Genomic DNA, 17,359 nt, shown 5'->3' on the forward strand with positions numbered 1-17,359 from the left:
CATCTATGCCAACACACCCATGGACAACCTTACATGTTGACTTCTATGGACCTTTGCCTACGACAGAATATCTACTCGTAGTCATTGATCGATACTCTCGATTTCCCGAAGTAGAAGTGGTACACTCCACGAGAGCATCAGCAGTGATACCAAAACTGGATAAAATCTTTGCGACCCACGGTATTCCAGACGAAATCATCTCAGATAATGGACCACCATTCAACGGTTCTGACTACAAACGATACTTAGAGACCTTAGGAATAACACCCAAGTTCTCCAACCCGTTATGGCCCCAAGGTAATGCACAAGCAGAACGCTTCATGCAATGTCTCAGAAAAGTATTGCAAACAGCAAAACTTCAAAGTCGACCGTGGAGACAAGAATTGAGTCGGTTTTTATTACAATATCGTACAACACCTCACAGTTCGACTGGTGTTCCACCTTCCGAGTTATTGTTCAACCGAAAAGTTCGAGGAACATTACCCGTACTGTACAAGAAAATTGTTGTGAACAGACACAACGAAGCGCGTGAAAGAGAAAGAAAACGCCAAGAATATAATGAAGCGTACATAAACAACCGACGAAACACCAAGAAAAGCAACATCACCGTTGGAGATCATGTATTGGTTAAACAGCCAAAACAAGTTAACATCCCAGTTTAATACAACACCATATCAGGTTGTATACAGAAAGAAGACTGTGATAAAAGCACGAAGTAAAGATGGTCATGTAATAGAACGGAACATTTCCCATTTCAAGAAAATTCCGAAACGTAATGGAAGTGAATCGGACAGTGATGATACGAGCGAGAACAACGAACAACGATGCCGACAATGAAGAGAACGTGAGAGATACACACTACAATGAAGAAAGAAGAGAGGGTACGGTCAGAAGATCTACCAGAGCGAGGAGAATACCAGAAAGATATGGACAAACATTACCATCAGACATTATTAATAGAGTGGATAATTAAGGACACAAAGGCACATAGTGATTACATTTGATTGAACTGATTTAGAAGTAACGTTTAATTTAAATAAGGGGAATGGTGTAGTATTGAGCTAGTTAATAAGTAATACTAATATAATGATTGACACGTAGTCGAATATATAGGAAGACAATAATTGCAATATGATAGTTAGTGAGTGAGTGATTCGGTAGCAGCACAATAAAGAATATATGTATTAAAATAAGAGCAGAAAGAGAATATTAAATGGACTACGAAAAAGTACCGTTGAGCAGATGGGCACATGCTCATAACTGCTCATGAGCAGATGCTCATCTGCTCATAAAACTGCATTGCTGCTCAATAACCAGGCATTTCTACACTGCCCGTCCAAAGGGAATGAGCTGCCAATTTTGCGGAAGGCATTTTAGCCGCAGCTACAATCTGCGCAGACACGAACAGGAATATTGTCCACTACGAGATCAAGAAAGAAACATGTCTCAAACAGACTCTGACAGCGAAGGTGGAGATTTCCAAGACGATGTCTCGACCACTCTCAGTCAGCAGTCTGAAAGTTCGACGACGACTGAATCAGAATCTGAAGAAAAAATGGATCCATGGATGCCGCTTATAGAAGAAGCAAAGCAAAGAAGTAATAGAGCTTTCGAAGAAATGCAAGAAAGCCTTACAAACAGTGGTTCTGATGAGCACTCTGCTAAAGGGAAAGCTTTCTCGAGCATCATGCCTAACCTTCAGAAAGAATTAGAAAAAATTTATTTGGAGCGCCTTTTGTGGATGAGACAACTAAAGAAAGACCCGATAAATAAGAAAATAATGAACACAAAAGATGCATTTGTTGAAAACGATGATTTTGATCCCGAAGAAGCAATAGAAGCTGCTATTGATAAGAGAAAGTTTCTTAGCGAAAGACTTTTGAACGATTTCAAGTTCGAAGAAGAATAGTAAAATAAAAAAAAGCGATTTAAAAGGTTTACTAATAGAGCCTTTATGTGGAAGAATCCATGGCAAACGAACAAAAAGCGATACGAAATGAGATTTTGATGTATTATAATTTATTGCTGTAATTAATCGTTAGATGAATAAATTTTAAAAACGCAAATCTATATCAGTTTTAATACAACTATTTCCGGCGTTCAACCCCCATCTGAAATAAAACGTTTGTATTCAAATTTAGTTTTGTAATTTGGTACTTTATATAATGTACTGTTTGCTAGATACATACATAGCTAAACACATAAACTTTATTTAGACATGCCAATCATGCAACATTCAATTCTTCATGAGGTTGGTTTGAAATGCCATGTTCTTTTAGAAAGGTTTGAAATTTCCTGTTGGTAAACTTCGTACCTTCAACCGAGTGAAAAGTTTCAGGTTTGACAAATGCTTTTTAGAATTTTCTCAAACGTACTGACTAGATTTTCCCCCGTCCTTGTTTTTATCGGTTCAACCCACGCATACTTGCTAAGTACATATTAAACTTGCTAAGTACATGTTAAAATGAATTTCTTGTTTTATACTTTGCTACCCGTCTCCAAGGCCGTTCCAAACTGACATTTGATCGAGATATCTTCGTTTCTAATTGGTTGTGCATGATTATGATCATGACCAGGGCACAAGTCTGGAGTGAGATCGAACACAAACAGTGTATAACCGTTTGCATATCCTTCACGAGTTATAGCATTGCCCTGATTTTCAAGGCTTCCATTTTCTCCTTCGATTTCAAATTTCCGCACGCGACAGTTTAACCCGTGCTCGCGCTTTGGTTTCGGTAGCTCTAATCTGTCAGAAATTACATGGAGAGCTGGCCTCATCAGTTAGCTCAAATGTCTCCTCGAATATATTAAGGCCAGCTTCGGTATCGCACTCAGGAATCATTTCAAGGATCTATGAATAAAAAAAATGAAAAACTTGAGTACAAGGCACACGAAAATCAAGTACGATTTTGAAAGGAAAAAACCTTAATGGCTTAAAACAAAAGAAAACATTTTCACTTACAGATTGAGATATCTTTGCATCGCAGGAACTACATGTAAGCACTCCATTGTTGTGTTTTCTCGAAAAATTCTGTTCGGTGTGCGATATTTATGTGCAAGTTACCCTTTGTTTAGATCGAGGCGAACATGTTCTGGTTCGTCCTGTCATTAATGTAGTAATGCCCAGTAATGTATGCATAACCGCGTTTGGACAAAGTCATTAACTGACAATGGGTTCAGTCATATTGTTAATTAATGCTCAATTAAAGACATGCCGCTGGAACTTGCCCGCTTAATGACTCCTTTTATTGTCCTACCGCGTGCAATTTTTAATTCCGCCTAACACCTACTCGTTCGAGAAAATCGGTTGAAAGAAATATTCAAGGTTTACGAATTAATGTTGGCAATTTGGTTGACAACCACGACAGCATGGCTTCAGACCATGAGAGGTGTATATCATAGCTGCCCAGGTCAATTCGTCTTAAACAAGGTACAGTTATTCTAATGATATCGCTTGCTTAAAAATTAATATCGATTAAACTATAATTTTACCAGAATTTAATGACTGCAAACATACAAAAAGCATAGTGCTAGGAGTAGGAATCGAACCCACGAAGTGCAACGCACACTAGATCTTAAGGCCTTTACCAACTCGGCCATCCTAGCATTTTGTATTTTAAAGTGATAAATATCTAAAAAACTCGCCTTGTTTGCGACAAGAATAAATTAACTGAAAGTTGTTATGAATACATATTGAACTCCTAAAAATCTGAACTCCGTCAAACTGTAACCACTAGACTCATTCAAAAAACAAGATCGCTTGGTTGATGGATATCGGTCAACGAAGCCAAGGCGAAGGGAGAGAAGGTGTGGAAAATAATCGAAGAAGCATTTGATCTGCTGGAATACGGAAAACCCTCCGAAAAAACCCAAAGAAAGTTTGAACTTATATTCAATACACCTTACTTAAAACTTCTAACTGCATACAAAAGGCAAAAGGAACTAATTTAACCAAATGCTTGGACTATTTTTTAGACCATGTCTTTTGTATCTGCATGTCAATTAAAATACTCCATGTAGCATAATTACTCAGATTTATACGATATTAAAATAATACCTAATCAAATATGTATCTGCGCTTTCATTCACCTCCTACTGTTCACATGTTCGATGATCCCTGTTCACGTGATGGAAAACCTCATCCCTGAGGGTTACTGTCCACGTGAATCTAACCTCTTTGTCTTTAATCCATCAGAGACTCGAGATGTCAGCGTACAACGGGTTGGTACATTAGCTGAACGGTAGTGACATGTTCTGAAGGTTCTCTTTTCGTTATCGGCTTTTGTGGCTGGGGAGGCAATAACGTACGTACAACAGAAACGGCAACCCAGCAGAAGAGGGTGAATGTGGACATACCTATAACGCTAAACATTATACAGTACCAAGGCTTTCGCTGATAGGAAAGTACTTATCCATTTCACAAAAGTACTTATCCATTCTAGAAAACGATTTAAAATGAATGAAAATATCGAGTTGTTTTTCGACTTGACCAGACAGAAGTTTTGTTGGTGTGTTCTGCTCGCGAAACGATATGGTTTGTGAAAAGTATTCTCGTATGAAAACTACTTTGCTGATCGAACTTCCTTTTTCACGAGGGAAGTCATCACGAGGGGAGAAGCGCGCGTAAATTTTCTCTTCTTAATTACGCCACAAGCCCTGCGCAATCTAATTGCCAATTGTCTTACGAAAGTTAATTGCCTCATTTTGCTTGTAAAAGTCAGTTACGACAGAGCAAAATTTTTCGGAGCGATATTTTTCAGAGCGATATTTTACAATTTTTTCGAAATGGAAAACTGTTTATTCACCTGTTGTCCTAGACGCAGAAGGAAAAGAAACAGGAGACAAACACAAGAGCCAACTTTGATGGGAATGCCGGCAGAGAGTCTGGTAAGTTTTTACGACGAGATTTATTTTGTGTGTTGTTGTTGTACGCGCGTATTCTTACTTATGTAATGGCGATGAACGAGGAAGATGTTTGTTGATCATCGAACTCAGAACAACTCTCTTATTTCTTATTCTTTTTCATCATCCCGCATAACAATTCTCATCAACTCATATCAACTCTCATCACTTTCTTTCAACTCTCAACAACTCTCATCATCTCTCAACAACTTTCATTGACTCTCATCATCTCTCAACAACTTTCATTAACTCTCATCATCTCTCAACAACTTTCATTGCCTCTTATCATCTCTCAACAACTCTCATCATCTCCCAACAACTTTCATTGACTCTTCATCATCTCTCAACAACTCTCATCATCTCTCAACAACTTTCATTGACTCTCATCATCTCTCCACATCTCTCAACAACTCTCATCATCTCTCATCATCTCTCAACAACTTTCATTGAACTCTCATCATCTCTCAACAACTCTCTTCATCTCTCATCATCTCTCAACAACTTTCATTGACTCTTATCATCTCTCATCATCTCTCAACAACTTTCATTGACTCTCGTCATCTCTCAACAACTTTCCTTGACTCTCATCATCTGTCAACAACTTTCATTGACTCTCATAATCTCTCAACAACTTTCATTGACTCTCATCATCTCTCAACGACTTTCAATGACTCTTATCATCTCTCAACAACTTTCATTGACTCTCATCATCTCTCAACGACTTTCATTGACTCTCATTATCTCTCAACAACTTTCATTGACTCTCATCACCTCTCAACGACGTTTTCTCCACGAGTTGTTTTTCGACTTGACCAGACAGAAGTTTTGTTGGTGCGTTCCGCTCGCGAAACGATATGGTTTGTGAAAAGTATTCTCGCATAAAAACTACTTTGCTGATCGAACTTCCTTTTTACGTAAACTAAAAATTCACGAAGACATCACGAAGGCATCACGAGGGGAGAAGCGCGCGTAAATTTTCTCTTCTTAATTACGTCACAAGCCCTGCGCAACCTAATTGCCAATGGGCGACTTGCGCCTTTCGCAAAGCATCACGGTAGTTTAGTTAGGCCAGTCGAATTTACTAAGATGGAGGTCGTTCTTGTGCGATCGCCGTTTGCAGTGAACTACAACACTTTTTCGCAGATATTTATCACTTATGTCTACGGTAAAAGGTTATAAAAACTCTTAGAGAACTGATATGTCGTAGAAGGCCAAAGTTGGGACTGTACTTGCTTTGGATTTTAAGATATTTAGCGTGATTTGACGGGGAGTAAAATACAAATAGGGCTTCGATTTACAATGTGCAGGACAAGAATTGTATTTTTAACCCCTTTAGGAGGTAAGTTCATCACTAAAATTTCTATATAATATGTAAGGGAAACAGGATGCTATAATACAAAACGCGTTTCTGCGATCGGCGATTATGTACAAAATTTATGGCCGTGAATGTTGTTTTTACAAATGAGCTTACAACTACACATGCTTTGATCAAGCGTTCTATTTCAAACCAAAACAACTGTAAACCTTTGGCGGGAAAATATCCTAAAATTGTCTCAGACTGTTAAAGTAAAAGTATTTTCAGAAGTTTAAAAGCATATTTTGATATTTATTCACTGGGTATATCTATTGGTTTACTCCTTTGGAAAAAACGCAAACTCGTGCGTTGTTATTGTTTACATATTCGTCGCGGTTTCATTTAAATTTGGCGAATTTCCGGCCGAAAAAATGGAGCAAAAAGCGGAGAAACTTTGTTCAAAATTACCTGGAGGGACTACCTGTTGTGTGCCTAAATGCTCAAGTAATAGTGTGAGAACACCTGGTGTTTCATTTCACAAGTTTCCAAAGGAGCCGAGTTCGAAAGAAGCGTGGTTAAATCTATTGGGAATTTCAAACAACCGTTAAAAAGCCACAAAGTTTGCTCCTTACACTTTCCTGGTGGTAAAAAAGTATTGGGGGCTCTGCCCAGGTCTAGTTCATTTTCAAATAGACAAACGTCCAATAGTAAATGTGGAAGAATTGTAACTGAAAATATGAAGCGAATAAGCACTACACAGCACGCAGGGAAACATGACATGCAACAAACAAATGAAAATAGTGAACTTTTTGCACTAAAATCCGAACTTGAACAGCTAAAAAAAGAAAATGCATCTTTGAAAACTAAACATGATGAGCTATCTACCAAATACAAGTTATGTGCACTACGTTTAGAACATGTAATAGCTAGTGATGCGAACTTCAAATTCTACACCAGTTTTCCCAACTATACAACTTTCAAAGCCTTTTTCAACTATTTGCAACCAGCTTGTAATCTTTTGATGTATGCGGGAACAAAAAATTCACAACATGCATCAGAGACACAAGCAAAACGTGGTACACAAAGGAGCTTAACACCTGAACAAGAGTTATTCATGGTTTTGGTTAGATTGCGCTGTGGTTTATTGGGTCTTGATGTTGCTATTCGCTTTGGCATTTCACCAGCCCAGTATTCTCGAATTGAAACAACTTGGCTAGCTTTCCTTTATCACAGGCTAAGAGCTCTACCTATTTGGCCTTCACGTCAATATATTCAAAACACTATGCCAAAAGCTTTTAAAGATTCCTACCCAAATACACGTGTTATCATAGACTGCACTGAACTTTTTATCGAAAGACCCACATCATTTCGTAGTCAATCCGCAACCTATTCCTCATATAAAAACCACAACACAGCAAAGGGGCTAATTGGCATTTCACCTGCTGGATACCCTACATTTATTTCAGAGCTTTACACTGGTCGCTCTAGTGACAAACAAGTCACCAGAGACTGTGGTATTTTAAACTTGTTAGAGGCAGGTGATGATTTGATGGCAGATAAGGGCTTTGATATAGAGGATGAAATGCCTGAAGGGGTAAAACTGAACATACCCCCTTTCCTAAATAATCAGCAGCTCTCTATTCAGGCAGAAAATGAGACAAGAAAAATAGCCGCAGTTAGAGTTCATGTGGAACGTGCCATTCAACGAATTAAATGTTTTCGGATTTTAAAGAATGTGTTTCCTTTGAGTATGGCATCAGAGTTAAATAAAGTATGGGTCATCTGTTCCTACTTGACACTATTTCAGCCACCTCTAATCAATTCTAATTCTGAACAGGAGTAAATGAACAAACAATAACAGTTCTACAGTTTTTACGCTTTATTTGTTCACTAATTTAGGGTATATGTATGTGAAGTAAAATGATGTTAATTTTGGGAGCATAGTTTTATTCCATAATTCAGTGTCAAAATATATTCGTTCACTGAAAAGGTCATTTTCTGTATATACAATCAATCAGCCCATTCAACATTACAAGTAGCCATCAAGCCTTGTATTTGATAGAAGTAGTTATGGTTTCTCTTTAATGTAGGTTTTGATTTGTGCTCAAGAAAGAATGTAGGGTCATCACATGCACTGTCAATTGTCATTTCCTTTTTTGAAAAAGGACACTTGACTTCCCCAATTCCATAATTTGTGCACTCAGTAGGATCATACAGCAAGCAATCAGGACTAGCACCAAGCCATGGAACTTGACCATTTACAATGAAGCCACATGACACACATGCTTTGATCAAATTATTGTTTTGGTTGCATTTTTCTATGTATTCTTTGATGGCAATTTCTTCCTTGTTTTGACCCCATAAACATGCTTTTGGCACACTTTTGGTGCAATTGGAATTAAATTGTTTATTCAAAATTGTTTTTGGGTGAATGCTCTCTCTGCGCTTCAAAACAGAACCAAAATTTGATGCTGTTAATCTTATGCGACGTTCTTGATACCATAATTCATCATCTGACTGCCCTCTTGTATTGCATTCAATGTTTTGTATCTGCTCTTTGGATTTGTATAAGGTTTCAAAAACAAATTCATTGTATTCTGGGGATGGTATGTGTTTGTTTAAGTTAGTTTGATCTGTTGTGACCTGGTTTAAAATTGCATCTCGTACTTCCACAGCATTTAGCTGATTGGTGTTGCAGTGAACTTCATAAAGTTTCCTTTTTGTAGGTAACTCATTGAGATAATTATCATAATCAAAGGGTTTACACTCATTTGATTCTAGGAGATTTTGTAAATAGCTGCATGATCCAGCACTTTTTAATTCTTTGTTCAGTTTTTGAATATCACTCTCTGTCACAGTTTGAGCAAATGCTGGAGCTGGGTTACTAATTTCAATTAAATGAGATGAACTTTTTGTAGATGTTGCCTTGCTAAATTTTACACTATCAAAAAGTATGGCTGTTTTGATATTTTCACAACTAGGTACATGCCATTCTTGTAAGAGTTGCGTGCATGTTAAATCATCTGGGACCTCTGTAAGTTCAAGTTCAATGAAGTCCAGCATTTGAAATAAAGCTGCAGCAACATGTTTACAGCAGCCACCATTTCCTGCTACACAAGTGCACCTAGCTTCAATCATTTCCCCAGTATCTTGTTTTAGGTGCACATTAACTGAATATTCAATCTTTTTCATTGAAGCATGTACAGTACACTTAAGATAAAAAAGCATTCCTCCTAGGTGAAGTACATTAGGGATAACTTTAACCTTAGAAACCATTTTATCTTTGAACAACTGATAGCCATATTTCTTGTGTTTGTGTGCATTTGGTTGTTTGGCCTTCGGGCTTTTTTGGGATGTTTCACCAATTAAATGTCGCTCAAGAAGTTCACGAGTAAAAGGAGGGATATCCTGAAGACTTCGGGTCCATTTGCACTCAAACCAATCCGCTTTTTGCTCCATTTTTTCGGCCGGAAATTCGCCAAATTTAAATGAAACCGCGACGAATATGTAAACAATAACAACGCACGAGTTTGCGTTTTTTCCAAAGGAGTAAACCAATAGATATACCCAGTGAATAAATATCAAAATATGCTTTTAAACTTCTGAAAATACTTTTACTTTAACAGTCTGAGACAATTTTAGGATATTTTCCCGCCAAAGGTTTACAGTTGTTTTGGTTTGAAATAGAACGCTTGATCAAAGCATGTGTAGTTGTAAGCTCATTTGTAAAAACAACATTCACGGCCATAAATTTTGTACATAATCGCCGATCGCAGAAACGCGTTTTGTATTATAGCATCCTGTTTCCCTTACATATTATATAGAAATTTTAGTGATGAACTTACCTCCTAAAGGGGTTAAAAATACAATTCTTGTCCTGCACATTGTAAATCGAAGCCCTATTTGTATCGAAGTGGCTAGACAGCCGGCAGCCGGCTGTATAGTTTTTACTTGTCAAGCCTAAATAACCGGCAGCCGGCCATATTGTTGCTTGAAGTCAGCTTGAAATACTAAACGGCCGGCAGTTATCTAATCTGCAGTATCCACGTATTGTCTACACGAGTATCCTAATACAAAATGCCAAGAATTCGTATTTTCGCACGAATAAAGTTTATTAAATGCCATTGTATATATATCGTGTTGTTTTATAAATAATTTGCAGTAATTGAGCCGTCATACATGAGGAATCCGAATATTTTCCCCTTTTTTTACTTGTTATTCTCTGTTTGAAGAAAATGGTTTCGAGTACAAGATATTTGCGACTCGTATAAACCAGTAAAACCACTACTCAGAAGCTTTTGTTTATATGTATTATTGCAAAAGCGCTGTCTGGCCCCTAATAACCTGGGAACAAAAACGTGCGCGACGCGCGAAAAAGACACGCTATTGCGCGCCTACGCGGTATATACAGATGGCGGGAAGTTGGAATATTCAACAAGTCAATTTGTAATACAAATTTCCAAGATTGTATCCATATGGCTGAAAACAGTAAAGGTAAATTGGAATACACTTAGAAATCTTGCTCAAACTCAAATATTTACTTTATTTACTAAATTTTAAACTATTTGTTCAGAAGAGATCGCAGCAAATATCAACCTAAGCCTAGTACAGGTATCTAATAATCAGTGGCTCAATGACGAGGTAAGACAAGCTTTATACAATCCATTTGGCGTATGGCTACTGTTTCCCAAATCCCAATGGCAAAGCTAACCATAGTGCAAGTGGTCATCGAATGGTCATCCACACATTTGCTAGCCCCCCCCCTCCCCAACTGACTAAATATACCCCTAAGGAATTAAATCCGCTTTGTATAATCCAGCCAGTACCATCCCTACAGTATTGTATCATTCTGTTCTTGTTGGTGCTTCCCATTACGGTGCAGAGTTCTATGGTGGGCCGTACTTTGACCCACTGTTGATTACTACAATGCATTGCCACATTACTAGTTTACTGTATGGTATTTATACTCTGTCCAACAGATGAACTTACACTCATTTAAGGGAGAGTTTTGCAGCTTAAGGATAAGGCAAGCTTTCCTTAGAGGTTACTAATTTATAATCATTAATTGTTTGGTTCCTTTCTAGATAATAAATTTCTATGGAAATCTTCTACAAGAATGCGCACAGAAGATGCCTGTATGTATATGATTCATTATGTTATGCTACATACATGCATGCACTTCATAATCAATTAATCAAGGATGCTATGTCTAAACACACTATTATACTATAAGCTGTTGAGGAATACATGGCCAATTGCAAAACCATGCATACATTCAAGGCAACCATGGTGTCCATGATATTGCACTGTATGGTATTACTACACAATAGTGTACATGTGTTATGAATTTTATATGTGTCTTGATCATATTCCATTGCATGTTCTCTGATAATAATTAGAATAGGTGAGCATTGCTAGGTTTACTGTATATGTTAATGTTATAATTGATTGATTAATTAATTATTGGTATATATATGTATATTGTCTCTTACAGAATGTATCAATCACAATTAAAAACAGCTTCTGTTTCACAAAGTTTAAAAAAGAGGAATTTTCCAATTCATTTGCTAGATGGATGGACAAGGTACACCTGTAGCAACTGGAGAGCCTGCTTGCAGGCTATATTATTAATAATATCAATGCGCCATTCCTCTTTTGAATTTCGAAAGTTAACAGTACAGCAGAAAAAAACATGTAAAATACAGAAAATATATAGCCCTGTGATGTTGGCAAATTTTTTATATTTTTGTATTTGTGTGGAAAATGCTTACCCCTTTTTTTAAAGTAGTAGGGGATTAAGCTATACTGTTTAACTTGCCTAGTCCGAAAGTCTAAAAAGGAATGGTGCATCTCTGTAGGTGGTAAAACAATAAACAAAATAATAAACAATCATGTGTTAATTACATTTTTTCTGTTTTTAAAAGTGACTGACAATACCTCGATCAATTAAGTAGTACTGCTCTAAATTGTATGCATTATTTATGTTGCAACACTATAATTATGTTGAGAAATAACAAGATATTGCTAGATAGTCAACTGTTAATTACATATGATAAAAAATAATAATTTTTTGTATTTTTTAGGATAGTTCAGTTCTAAGTGACTTGCTCATGTTCCCTATCAATGAAGATAAACACTGGACACTATGTGTATGTATGACATGTGCATGCATGGACTAGCAGAGTAGACTACTTTATTAGTGTACTACATATGACATATTGTATAGTATATTTTAGCTCACATGTACATGTAATTAAGTAATTTTGTATCTAACCAAAGGTGGTGGACAAAAGAAATAAAGTTGTCACCTACTATGACTCCTTGGGTGGTACAGATTGCATACCTGACTATGTTGTGGATCATTTAAAATTAATAAGGTAATACGTCAATTCAGAAGTAATGAGTATAAATGCAGTCCTGTTAATTATGTACTTTGTCTAAATACACATTTATTTTTAGAAAACTTGTTACTCACCTATACCCTGAACATAATTCAGAGTCTTGGAGTTTTGGGACTGCAAAAGTAAGTTACTAGCTGTCATATGTGCATAGCATATAGCAGTACGTTGGAAGGCAATTAAGACAGATCACTGTAGCATAACAGCGAGCAAGACAGATCATGCACTGATATATGTTCATTGTTAAAAAGTGGTATTAGTCAGCTTTGGATGATTTAATTGACCCTCGGCCACATATAGTAACATAAAATTTATAGTAACATAAAATTATTATTTTGCAACCAAAATGCTATGATTAGAGCAGGTAGTAGCTATTGTTATTGGCTGCTAGAGTATCTTCACCTTGTTGGTCAATGATGTCACTGTATTCATAAAGATCCTTAAAGTTGTTACTTCAGATAACCCCCGACACTAGACTTGGATGAAACATTGGGTCTTGAATTTCTAAGTGACAGAGATACCTGGTTGCTGTGAGCAGGCTAACTTTATGTTATAATTAAATGTTGCTGACTGGTGATTAGAAACGGAGGCAGTTTATGTTAATTAAATATTATTTTGTTCATTGACACAATTTATTAGGATATTCCGAAACAAGACAACTACATTGACTGTGGAGTATTTCTGTGTCAGGGTATACTGTAATATGCAAAACAATTATGATAGGCAATCAGTATTAAAATGCTATGATCATTAAACCTGGTATGTCTTTTTAAACTATAAGAAATGTCTATAAGAAATAGCTATAAGAAATAGATGGATGTCCTCTTGAAAATTTAAATTCAGTTTTGTAGTAAGAATGCAGTATGGCTGGCCATACTGCATGTTTACTACAAAACTAAATTTTCAAGAGGACCAAGGATCGAGAGGGGGGTCTTCAAAAAATATAAGATAAATATGGGGAGGTCTTGAAAAAGTATACAACTTTTGTGGTTTTTTTGTGTCAAAATGTTGGGTTTCTCCTCCACCCCCCCCCCCACCTACCATATTTAATGACCGGTCCCTTAGCAATAAAAACATCAGGCAGAAAATAAATTCTAGTAAAAAATATTATTGGCCAGCAAATAATACTCCAAAGAGGCATAATAATTTAATAAAATTTTATTCAAGTAACGTTTCGTTTTAACGTTGCTCAATACAATTTTGATATGCCTTTGTCAAATATTATTTGCTGGGCAAGCTTGAGGGCAATAATATTTTTAACCATAATGTTTTCTATTTCTTCAACTAGTACATGAAGCATTTGGTATTTCAACAGCCATTCTCATTCAACCAGGTATTGCATTTAATTAACTACCTTTGCCTTGTATCCTTGCCTTTGGATTTTTAGTTTGTTAGTTACATGGTGTAGTATATCTGTGATGGCAATGTGTCGGTTTCTTAGTTTTGAGTTTTGGTTCTGCAGTAATTGGTCTCCTAAACTTTTACGTATACACAACCATCATAGTCCTGCATAGCTGCTGTGTGTTTGTTTATTATGTGCAGTATATGTGCTTATTAATTTAACAGTATGTAAAGTAATTCATTAAGCACCATAGCTGTTATACATATTTGCATTTATAGAAAGATATAGCAAAAATTCGATTGGATATGGTGAATGAAATAAGAAACAAAGAAATTAAAGCATGGTAATGATCTGCCAGTTTTGTCACAGTATAATTTATACAGTAGTGTAGTGTACAGTTGATTAGTCGTCACAATGTTGCCATGTTGCCTGCTACCACTCAAGTATTAAAGTTTTCTAAGCATGTTATTCATCATAATCCATTCTATTCTCTCCTGAGATGTTTAGTGTGCAATCATTGAATTCAATACTTTAACTATTTTCATATGTCTTCACATTTAGCGCATTAGAGCGACCATCTGTAACATCACCAGAACAGACTGCGATAGTGTTGCCAGATGATGTAGTTAAATCCTCCCCCTTAAGTGAAACAGGTGACATCCTCTCGATTAAAGAAGAAGTAGATCAAGATGCTAGTAATGACATATTTTACGTTGGTAGAAAGTTCTATACTGTAAATGACTTTAATGAGGCCAAAGCCAAATATGAGGATATTCACTTTTGCGAGCTGTGGAAACGAGATGTCAGAACCCTTGTATCTGCACAGAAGCGAGTCCCCAAACGAGTAGCAAATGCTGAGTTGAGCCTCCAGTACTACTCCCTGAAATTAAGCTGCAAATTTGGAGGAAGAAAAGCAGAGAATAGAGACGACAGAAAGCGTGATACTAAAACCTTTAAACAAGGATGTCAGTTCGAAGTTTATATTGTTTTGTCCACGGACGGAAAAGCGTTAGAAGTTATGAAAATGACCATGGATCACAACCATTCTCTGTCAGAAGAACTGTACAAACATCTACCTCGTCAGCGAAAGCTCACTGGTGCACTGAAAGAGGAAATCCAAGGTGCAGTGCGCCTAAAAGCTAACAACAAACTGCTGCAACAGAAAATACAAACCACGACAGGACAGCGAGTAACATTAAAGGATATTTCAAACTTGAAAACCAAAACCAAGTCGAAAATAAATAGCAATGACCTTGACGTCGTCGTGGATTATCTGAAGACAAAAGAAGGCGCAGTTGTAGAAGTAGCAACGGACGAAGACAGCAATTTTAAGTCTCTTTTCTTTCAAGACCAGTACATGAAACATGCGTACGACAGGTTTCCTGAGCTCCTGCTTGTGGATGCTACTTACAAACTTCTTGATTTGAGAATGCCACTCTATGTGCTGATGGTAGTGGATGGAAATGGCCTTAGTGATATTGTCGCCCTTCTAATCGTTGCTGAAGAGAGTGAAACTGTCATAACAGCAGCCATGGAACATTTAAAAGGCACAATCCAGCTTGGATAAGGACTACAGTAATCATGTCCGACAAGGATTTCACAGAACGTCAAGCCTTCGCCAAATGCTTTCCCAGCGCATCCCTACTTATATGCCTTTATCATACACTTCGAACTTTCAGAAGGGAGATAACAGTTGAGAAAATGGGGATAACGTCAGGTGAACGGGACAGAGTTCTTGAGATATTAACCGCAATAATTTATTCCAAAACAGAAGAAGCCTATGAAGAAAACGTAAATCTGTTAAAGGAAACCAAATCAAAAGCTGTAAGAAACTATTTCTTTGACAATTGGCACCCTATAAAAGAGCAATGGGTTTCTTGTTTTAAGGATTCAACTTTTAACCTTGGTGAAACAACCAACAATCGTTTAGAGAGTGCTAATGCGAAGATTAAAAGTGTTTGCTCTCGCTATGCAACACTTTTACAATTTTTTACAGAAATGTTTGCACTCCTTGGAACATTGCGGAATGAAAGGACACACCAGAAAATTATGGCAACATTACGCAAGCCCATATCAATTGAATCGTGTGAGGAGGACATCCGCACATATGCTGAAGTTCTAACACCATACGCTTTCAAACACCTTAAGCGTCAAGTTGAACTTGCCAAACGTTTAACCGTACAACAGGTTTTGTCCGAGAACAAAGTTTTAATAAAGAGTTGTACCTATGGTGAAGTAACAGTGTCAGGTAACACTTGCCAATGCACGTATCCTGTGAAAATGGGACTTCCATGTAGACACATCCTTAAAGCCAGAACTGCGCTTAAGTTATCTCGATTTGATCCTTCCCTCCTCTCTGCCAGATGGACCGTTGAATACTATAATAAAGCTTCTGAGGCAGCCAATGTGCCAACCACATGCGGCATCAGCAACGTCGATGTCCTTCATGAAAGTAAAGAGAAATCTACCACTTTGACGCAAGCCCAGAAATTCCACAAGGCAATGAATGTGGCACGAACCCTGGCTTCACTGGCAAGTGAAGGCGGAATGAAGACATTTGACAGTAGAATGGCTGATCTGCAACAAATTCTCAACCTTTGGCAAGCACAAGACAGTCTTGGAAGATGCAGCAACACTGAAGACACAACAAATATTGATGAAGAAAAGCCCACCAAAACCCAAAACGAACATTTTCGTAACAAAGATCATGACATACCCTATGATAAAAGAGATTTTGGTCCCATTCCCCGTGATCAAAAGAAGGCCAGTAGAAACAAAAACAAATCAAATGTTCCAGGTGACGTTGCCAAAACTTCTCCCACCATCCTCGCTGATAAGTCTAAGACTGCTGGTACATCTTCACAAGTAAAGAGCAAAGAAAATGATTGCAAGCAGAAAGAGCTTAAAAACATAAAAATGCCACCGAAAATGCTCAAGAGAGGAAGGCCCAAAGGAGCGGAATTAACTGTCATTGGGCTACCCAAAGTAAAGAAAGCAAAGAAAGGGTTGCTGCCATTTTGCAAGGTGAAAGCAGTAGAAAAGGACAGGATTCTTTTAGAGTGCTTTGTCCGTTGTTCAGTTGCTAACAACGCAATCCAAAGTGGTGATTTAATACCACCAGAAGAAGTCGAAACAAATCCTCTTAAGCTTCCAGACATGATTCGTGACAAAGAGAATGTCGATTTGAATAGGATTGAGAAATATTTTGTTGCCAATGCATGGAAAGTTGTTCTTAATGTCAGTGAAAAAAAGAACAAGACAAAGTGGATATGTCCTGGATGTTCAACCACAATCAGCAGCAAAGATGAAAGTGTAGCATGTGAAAGGTGCCTGTGTTGGTATCATATTAAATGTACTTCACTGAAAAGACCACCCAAGACAAGGAATTGGTTTTGCAGCAAATGCAAAGCTAAGCACGTATAA

The 17,359-nt window shown here is 37.3% G+C and overlaps 2 protein-coding genes across 6 annotated transcripts; both read left to right on the forward strand.

Moving 5' to 3' along the window:
- The first annotated feature begins 3,238 nt into the window (after window positions 1-3,238).
- LOC114536483 lies at window positions 3,239-15,517 on the forward strand. 5 transcript variants are annotated; one of them, XM_028557832.1, is made up of 13 exons: window positions 3,239-4,304; window positions 4,443-4,534; window positions 4,818-4,887; window positions 10,770-10,837; window positions 11,281-11,331; window positions 11,691-11,780; window positions 12,280-12,345; window positions 12,476-12,573; window positions 12,656-12,719; window positions 13,234-13,284; window positions 13,883-13,927; window positions 14,215-14,279; window positions 14,498-15,517. In XM_028557832.1, the coding sequence occupies exons 2-13, from the start codon at window positions 4,532-4,534 to the stop codon at window positions 15,501-15,503; spliced, it is 1,677 nt and encodes a 558-aa protein (XP_028413633.1). In that variant the 5' UTR covers window positions 3,239-4,304; window positions 4,443-4,531; the 3' UTR covers window positions 15,504-15,517. The 5 variants fall into 5 exon arrangements, with proteins under 5 accessions (XP_028413633.1, XP_028413632.1, XP_028413631.1 ...); XM_028557831.1 differs by having other exon boundaries at window positions 3,239-3,430; window positions 3,738-4,534; XM_028557830.1 differs by lacking the exon at window positions 4,443-4,534 and having other exon boundaries at window positions 3,239-3,430.
- A 987-nt stretch (window positions 15,518-16,504) lies between these two features.
- On the forward strand, window positions 16,505-17,359 carry LOC114536493. The gene has a single exon (XM_028557839.1). The coding sequence runs from the start codon at window positions 16,505-16,507 to the stop codon at window positions 17,357-17,359; it is 855 nt and encodes a 284-aa protein (XP_028413640.1).

This window comes from Dendronephthya gigantea, unplaced genomic scaffold (assembly GCF_004324835.1).
Source record: "Dendronephthya gigantea isolate DGI-Jeju-01 unplaced genomic scaffold, DenGig_1.0 000137F, whole genome shotgun sequence".
Classification (NCBI taxonomy): Eukaryota; Metazoa; Cnidaria; class Anthozoa; order Malacalcyonacea; family Nephtheidae; genus Dendronephthya; species Dendronephthya gigantea.